At 36.0% G+C, this 8,102-nt stretch overlaps 1 protein-coding gene across 1 annotated transcript in view; it reads left to right on the forward strand.

Annotated features, from left to right (window-relative positions):
• The window catches only part of EGLN3 (egl-9 family hypoxia inducible factor 3), a 35,103-nt gene extending 28,355 nt beyond the window's left edge, over positions 1-6,748 (forward strand). The window contains exons 2-5 of the mRNA XM_012546818.2: positions 1,966-2,085; positions 3,228-3,364; positions 4,597-4,670; positions 5,729-6,748. Coding sequence (XP_012402272.1) covers positions 1,966-2,085; positions 3,228-3,364; positions 4,597-4,670; positions 5,729-5,760 — 363 coding nt within the window. The 3' untranslated portion in view covers positions 5,761-6,748. The remainder of the gene's footprint in view (positions 1-1,965; positions 2,086-3,227; positions 3,365-4,596; positions 4,671-5,728) is intronic.
• The last annotated feature ends 1,354 nt before the right edge of the window (positions 6,749-8,102 follow it).

Below are 8,102 nucleotides of genomic sequence, written 5' to 3' on the forward strand. Positions count from 1 at the left end.
TTGGGTTTGGTGGCTCTGCCAGAAGAGAACCAGAAGCCTCTTAACTTTCTGAAAATGATTAGCAAGAAAAAAATAATGTGGTTTCAGATATGTTTGATTTGTCATGTGGTTAGTCCTGTGACTTGGAGTGCTTGGGAGAAATTTTGGAAAGCATGAGGAAAGACAACAATGAATGAGGTAATTCAGGGCAATTCCAGTAGATTTGTGGTGGAGAGAGCCATCCTCATCCAGAGAGAGAAGTATGAGGACTGAATGTAAATCACAATGTAGTATTTTTGACTTTTTGTTGTTGTTGTTTGCTTGCTTTTTGTTTTTCTCTATCTTTATCCCCTTTTTGTTCTGATTTGTGTGTGTGTGTGTAGCAAGATAAATGTGGAAATATGCTTAGATCTTTAAAAAAAATGAGGAAAGCATTTCGAATACACAATCACAAAATCTGAGCTGAGTTCCCTTTCTGCTCTTTGCTCTTCCTGGTCTGTTTCCCCTTAAACTAAGGGGTGAAGATGACTAGATGACCTCTGAGATCCCTTCCAGGGCTGGATCTGTGAACCTATCATACATTTGTGTATCTTTACTGCCAACTGAAGGCATTTGCCCCCGACTTTCTTATCTTACTTTTCCCCCTATCTTGAGACCTATTCAGAATTTTTGTTTTGTCATTATTTCAGTCACCTTTGACACTTCACAACTCTATTTGGGGTTTTCTTGGCAAAGATACTGGAGTGTTTTCCCATTTCCTTCTCCAGCTCATTTAACAGATGAGTAAACTCAGGCAAACAGGGTAAAGTGACTTGCCTATGGTCACACAGCTAGTAAGTAAGTGTCTGAGGCCAGATTTGAATTCAGGAATTTGAGTCTCTTCCTGATTCAGGCTCAGTACTCCCTTCACTTCACTTTCACTGCTTCCCTAATGACTTTTATCCATTTGTACTATGCTTTACAAAAAAAAATTTTTAATTAAAAAAAGACAACATTTAACAAGGATTTACTTTTCTCTCTCTCCTATCTTTTCTCCAATCACCCCTCAAGTGCTTATGTACATTTAATTTAGTTGATCTTCAATCCCAGCAGCCAGGAAATAGTACCACTATTATCTTTCATTTTACAGATGAGGAAATCGAGACTCAATTCTTGTTGAAAGGTATTGCAATTAATAATGAACATGTGATTTGACCCAAGTGTTCTGATTTTAAATCCTTTTTTTTCCCCCTAGCATATCAGACTGTTCTTGGTCAGTTTCTATGCAGTGACTCTACTTTAGAAGTTATCCTTAAAACTAGGAAACCCCATAAAAAAATACATAAATGATTTCAGAGTTGCAATTTCCAGAAGCACCTTTGCTGATGCATACCAGGTTCCCATGACTTCATGATGATAGTTTCACCTTGCTTTGTCTCTTAAATGCAATATTCTTACCACCTGAACTTCCTAGACCTTGACCTTTTCAGGCCTAATACAGTATTCCTTGCTCACCTGGGTATATCAGTCCTTGACTTTCTTCCAGGATTATCAACTGAAAAGAAAATAGTGTTCTGCAAAATGGGTATAAAAATATTTGGTTTTTTTTTTTTTTTTAATGCTGCAAACTCTCAAACAAAGGAGAATTTTGAAGAACAGTAAGCTATTGTGTGCCAAAAACTGCCGTACGTAACAGAAGTAGAAATATAATATACAAGGTGTCCCCAGAGTCCAAGCTGGGTCATCTTATATTAATAGAATTCTGTTTGGAGAACATTAGGTTGTATCTCTGGGATTTTCAATGTTATTGTATACACTCTATTACCATCCTCCTTTCCCAACTCTCCATCTCTCCTTTATATGTTGTCTTTCTCCATATGAATTTAAGCTCCTTGAAGGCAAAGATTGTCTTGTTCAATTTTTAATTATATCCTTAGTGATTAGATTAACACTGAGTTTACTGCAAGTCCTTAATAAATGCTCTTATCTTTCTAATCTATCTATTAGGCTATGGTGGCTTGCTATCCTGGGAATGGGACTGGTTATGTTCGACACGTGGACAACCCCAATGGAGATGGACGCTGTATTACCTGTATCTACTATCTGAACAAGAACTGGGATTCCAAGGTATTTGGAGGACTCTTTGGATGATGTACATTGAGATTTGGGCACAGGAGAGGATTTTGCTAAGAATTTGGTTGGAGGGGGGAATTCCTATAATTTAGAAATGGAGAAAACTTTGAAAATAATAAAATTATTATTATCTGCTGCTAAGGGTCTTCCCATAGTATTTGGGGATAGATTATCTTCTCTTCTCTCTTTCTTAAAGGTAGATAGACTAAAGAAGCTAAGATGAAAATAGCAGTTGTAAACCTGAATTAGAAACCCTATCCCCCAAAGGTCCCACCCCCAATTATTTGTCTTTCAGAGCAGAGGGAACAAACTTTTTGCCCAGCCAGAGCTGATGTGTCTTAGACTGCTGAAACCCAATTAGTTGCAACAAAATACACTTTTCCTCCTAGCAGCAATATTGCCAGAATTGCACAAAACTGAAGCTCTAAGATATAAAAACATCCCCCAGAGAGAATTTTCCACACAGAATGAAATATCTCATCAGTGACCATTTGCCATGATTTACTATGGGTGTGAACTTCAGGGGAGTCTTGGTTCATTTTATATATTCTCCAATATATGTAACTTGTGTATATACTTATCCAGATTTAAAAATGGATGCATATGAATTGAGGTATTTTTAAAAATTCAAGAATGATTTAATAGTTTGGGAAATGAGGGAATTATTCCAACTAACTCAGCTTCTGAATCTTCGGCATCTCTGCTTCCTGTCAGTTGTGGGGATCAGACATAGGCTGCTCAGAGAAGTTGTAAAGTATTTTATAGGGGGCTAGAGAAGCTTTAAACCAGCAAAAAAAAACCAGACTGAATGAAAAGACTAGGGTCTTCAAATAGTTCTACATTTTGAGGTCAAGGAACCTCAAAATATTTTATCTGTTAGCTCATGTCAATGAGTAATTTATAATATTGCCATTCAATATCTGCTACAATAAGACAAAAAAGATAAAGCCAAGATCACAAATAGGCAAATGCTGTGGCATTCTAGTGGAGAATATGTGTGTACACATGTACTCGCATGTAGGCTCCAGTTTAGATTAGAGTGAGAAGCTTTTCCTCATCAGTAATAGGCTAATATGTTCATCCCAGCTGGGGAATTATATCTGTACTCAGGAAATAATCTATATTGTGTTTTTCAGTTACATGGTGGTATCCTTCGGATATTCCCAGAAGGAAAGTCCTTTATAGCAGATGTGGAACCTATTTTTGACAGACTACTCTTCTTCTGGTCAGATCGTAGGAACCCACATGAAGTACAGCCTTCCTATGCTATGAGGTAAAACGTGGAGAATGACAAGTATCCCTAAGGAAAATTTTTCTTGAATAACCAAATCATCATTTCCGAACAGGATTACATGATTTTTTTTTAATAAAGCAGGAAAAGGACCTTAGATAAATAGTCCAACCTTCTTCCTCCCAACCCTCAACTCTCATTTTACAAATGAAGAAACTTGGGCCCTGACTTGGCTTCCAGTGTGACCCTGAGTGGTTGATCACACTGTAGTTATTTTCTTTTACTGGATGTGTTTAAAGGGAAAATCTTGGATATATAGGTTTGAGGAAACTGTAGCTTTCAATTTAAAGTTTTCATTAATTCTGCCACTTAAGATTAGCTAAAATTAGTTTCCTTCTAATTCCACTCCCAACCTCTGCCTCTTATTTGGGGAACAGAGACAAATCAGCCTAAAAGGAATACCAAAAAGTTTTTTTTAAAAACTTACTTGAGTTTACTTAACATTTTTATTTTATATATTTTATTACATTTTTATTTATTTAACCATCACAACCCCCAAATCTTAGATTTATATCAAAGATAAACATTTAAGCAAAAGACATGCTATGTTAGCTCCATTCTCATCTGATCTAATTTAACCCCCTCCCCTTTTTTTACATATGAAGAAATAGAGGCCCAAGAAAATTAAATGATAACAGTATTCTTGGGCCTCAACTTGGAATAGAGAGGAGAATCAAACTTCCTCTTCCTTTTAGTGATAGGTTGATATGTTCATGTTTTACAGAATATATTATTGCAGAGCCAAGGATAAAAACCCAGATCTCCTGACTCTTAGCAGCCTAATGTGCTTTCCACAAATAACTAGTAAATGCCTTGGACCACCACTAACCTGGAAACAAACCAATAAAAAATAATTTGTAAGTCCTTTTGGGAAAATGATGATGTAGAAATGATAGGAAAATGGTTCTTAAACTATACTCTCAGAAATTGGAAGCACTTTTGGTCATGATAGGCTATTCCATTATGGTTTGAGAGGGAAATTATAGAGCAAACTTGCCTTTTATCAGTACTAAGTCAGAAGCAGGATTGAGAATTTTAAATCTGTGATAGTAAATAAATATAAGTAAACCTAAAAATATCTTTTTAATGCATAATTAGAACAGTCCTTTTATATTGAAAGGAAACACTTTAATGTTTGTTTCAAAATATGTGAATATTGTTTCCTCATTTTCCCCCACTTTTCATTGAAACCTCATTTTCCTTGTCTTTCATAGATATGCTATGACTGTTTGGTACTTTGATGCAGAGGAAAGAGCAGAAGCCAAAAAGAAATTCAGGAATTTAATTGGTAGGTCTTGCAAATTTCTCCAAAGAAAAGGTGTCGTGGGTATTTTTATTTTTAAAATAACATTGCTTTTGCTTATATAATATCAAAAACAATTATACCTCTCCTCTTATTCAATATAGTTTATAATGACATTTTTATAATAATGTTTTATATTCTTATTTTGTTTTGTCATTTCTAAAGCATACACTTATTAGAGCCTTAGAGTACACCTGTAGAAAACAGTTCAAATAAGAAATGGCAGCCACACTTGTCTGAGACTTTTCAACTATCAGTTAAAGCAAAGTTAAGCTTATGATTTTTCTCTCCTAGAAGTCTAGTATTTTTTCCTAAATGAAATGGAAGTATTTGCCACATTTTAGCTTCTCTATGGGTATGGGTAGGAAAATGAGAGAGGATCTTACTTAAATTACAAAAGGGACAGAGAAGGTGTCCCAGAGAAAGATAAAGAATGGCCACAGTGGAGAGTTAGGGTGAGGGAAAGTATCCCCTTGTACAGTCATAATATTTCACAATTAAAACTAGGGGGTAAATGTATGGCCTCTGTAACATGGACAACTGGAGAGAGACTGAGGTAGCAAGATCTAACTGAAATGCTGGTTTTAGGAATAAAAGGGGAGATAAGGATAATTTACCTTTATTATGCAGACCTCAGAGCTTGGCTTTTTCCTACAAACTCCTTTAAAATAGGGTTTGTTTTTAATCTCTGTTTCCTAAGAACCTAGCACAGTGCCAGGAATATAATTGGTGCTTAATAAATGTTTGTTGATTTAAATAATATTTCAGGAAAAAAAATTAAAGTACCATCATAGTTAAAAAAATTGACTGGAACACACTTAACTTCATATTTGCTTTAGTGATCAGTTAGTTGTATAAATATCCTGTAAGAATGATCCTATCACAGGTACTTTTGTTTTTGTTTGGTTTGGTTTTGAAGCTTGAAACATCTTGTTAGCACAGATTATGTAGGTTAATCTGTATACTTTTAGTCCTTTCCCTTCTATCTAACTGTTAGAATCTGGTTTCCTAATCCCCAATTCTTGTTTCTGTCACCAACACAGGGAAAACAGAAACCTCCCGAAGTGAGGTCTGAGCTGGAGATCAGCTGGCACTGTTCCTTTCACAAACACTGTCTCTGCAAGCTACAAGATCCAAAGATGTCCTCTTCATTGACTTGTGGGAAAGATACTCTTTCCTACAAATGCACCATTCATGTCTCTTATCTTGCCTGTGGTACTCTGCATTCTTCTGCGGGACTCTATTCATCTCCAGATACTCTCTGTGACTTTGGAAGAACTTGAAGACTTGCCGATTCCAGAGATACCGTTGAGCAGTGACCTGTTCAGCAAGTTTAGCAGATGACTTTTGGGCTCCACCCATTGTAAAGATGATGAACATGGAAACAAACATAGGGGAGGGAACAAATCTTATTTGCACTTTACGTAAACTTTTTGGATTGAAAGAAAGCTTTGCCTCTGGAAATGCTGCCTCTGGAAACAAATTGAGGGAAAGTTGAGTGTTCCTAGTGCACCATTCAGCAACATATCCTTGGACAGGCTTTCTGTGGCTTAGCTCAAGTGTATGTTTTCACTGTCTCTACAAAGGGCTGTTGTTGTCATTGTAATACCTTCATTTATGTCTTATTGGCATATATCCTTTCTTCCTGGTCTTGGAAGTAAGGCTTCCTGCCTCTGCACAAGTTGAGTGAAATTGTTAACTTTGGAAGAGATAACAGTATCATTTTACTTCCCCTTTAATTTTCTTCCCTTAAGAGATTGATTCCCCAGAAGTCTAGCCAACGCTGGAAGTTTAACATTATTTTATTGTTTCCTTAATGGATAGAGTTGTGAATCCAAGATAAAAATCTATCTGGACCTTAGAACTGATTTATAATTTTGTTAAAAACAAACAAACTAGATCTCGGGTTAACAGTATTTTTTTTAATTAACAAATTTTTTTTCTTCCCATTATCTCCCCCCTCCCCAACCCAATTTTAAAAAAGAAGAAAGAAAAAAAAAATACTTGCATAACATGTTTTGTCAAACAAACAAATTGCTGTATTGGCTGTGTCCACAATTAAATTTCTCATTCTTGAGACATCATTTCTTTGTCAAGAGGTAGGTAGTAGCATGGTTCTGTTGGACCTCAGACTTTATATGTGGCCCCACTGGTTCTGGTGGGAAAGAGGACTCAGGAAAATTAATAATGTTTTCCTCTTAAAAAAAAAATGAGGTCACCCTCCTTTGAGAAAGTGGAGTAAAAAACAAAATCTACATTTTTAAAAGAAAATAGAAATAAAAAATTTCTGGAAAAAAATTCTATGTTGAGTCACTTGACTCTGTCCATTCCCATAATCAGTATTTTGGTTAGACTTTGCTACTTCAGTCTCATTCCTATTGTCAGTGTTACAGAGGTTATATATTTACTGAAGTGTTATATAGCGAAGGTTATATATTACTGAAGTGAAATGGGGGGGGAGGTTCTTTGGGACTTTTTCAGGGTACACTTTCCCTCTTCCTTAGCCTCCATTTCCCATATCATTGTGGATTTACTCACTTTTGTCAGCTATAGCTTTTTGTGTTCCCTTTTCTATGTTATTTGGAATTGTCTCATTTCCCTACCCTTCACCTTGTGAAGAAGGAAAATGGGAAATACTTTCATTTTCATTAGGTAGAGATGTTAAATTTCTTAGAGAAAATAATAAGCTTAGTTCCTTCATGAATGAAAAGTCTCAGATAAGAAATGGCAACATTTCTACCTGGTCCCACTTCAAGCTCTTCTCCACATCTATCTCTGGTCACATACAGAGTGTGTCCCTTCCTTTCTTCCCCATTTTGTCACCATGAAAAGACTCCCTGATTATTTGTATGTATGTTCACAATTTTCTACGATCATATATTTGTAAATCCAGGAGATACATTTTAGAACTCTTTAGTGTCATTATTAGTTTGATAAGTGAAACTGGGCTGATTATTTGCCAAATGGCGAAGTGTTGTAGAATATTCTGTGAGTCACTATTAGTTGGAAGATTGGACACACAGGATTTCTCTTCTCTACCTTGGATCATTAAGAATATAAATTTAGCCTTGATGAACGTAGCTGTAGGTGCACTAAAATAGACTGAAAGATAAATGTGAGAGGAAAAACTAGCTATCCTAGTGCAGTACTTGTGCATTTTGAAGTTGACTATTTTGCTTTGAGGGGTTTCCCCCTCCTTTTGGAGGGGAATTGACCTATGATTTCATCAGTATTGGGAACTCCTGGCGAGGGATTTCCATTACTAATGTATAAGCATTAACTCTTGCAGTTTATAATCTTGGTTTCCAGGAGTACCAACAGATTAAGTTCCAGTGTTCACAAATCCCTCTATTGCCTATTCCAGAGGTAACAGATAAGCCCATGAAACAGTTTTTCACCTGTATTCCTCATATGTAC

This window comes from Sarcophilus harrisii, chromosome 2, assembly GCF_902635505.1.
Source record: "Sarcophilus harrisii chromosome 2, mSarHar1.11, whole genome shotgun sequence".
NCBI classification, from domain to species: Eukaryota; Metazoa; Chordata; class Mammalia; order Dasyuromorphia; family Dasyuridae; genus Sarcophilus; species Sarcophilus harrisii.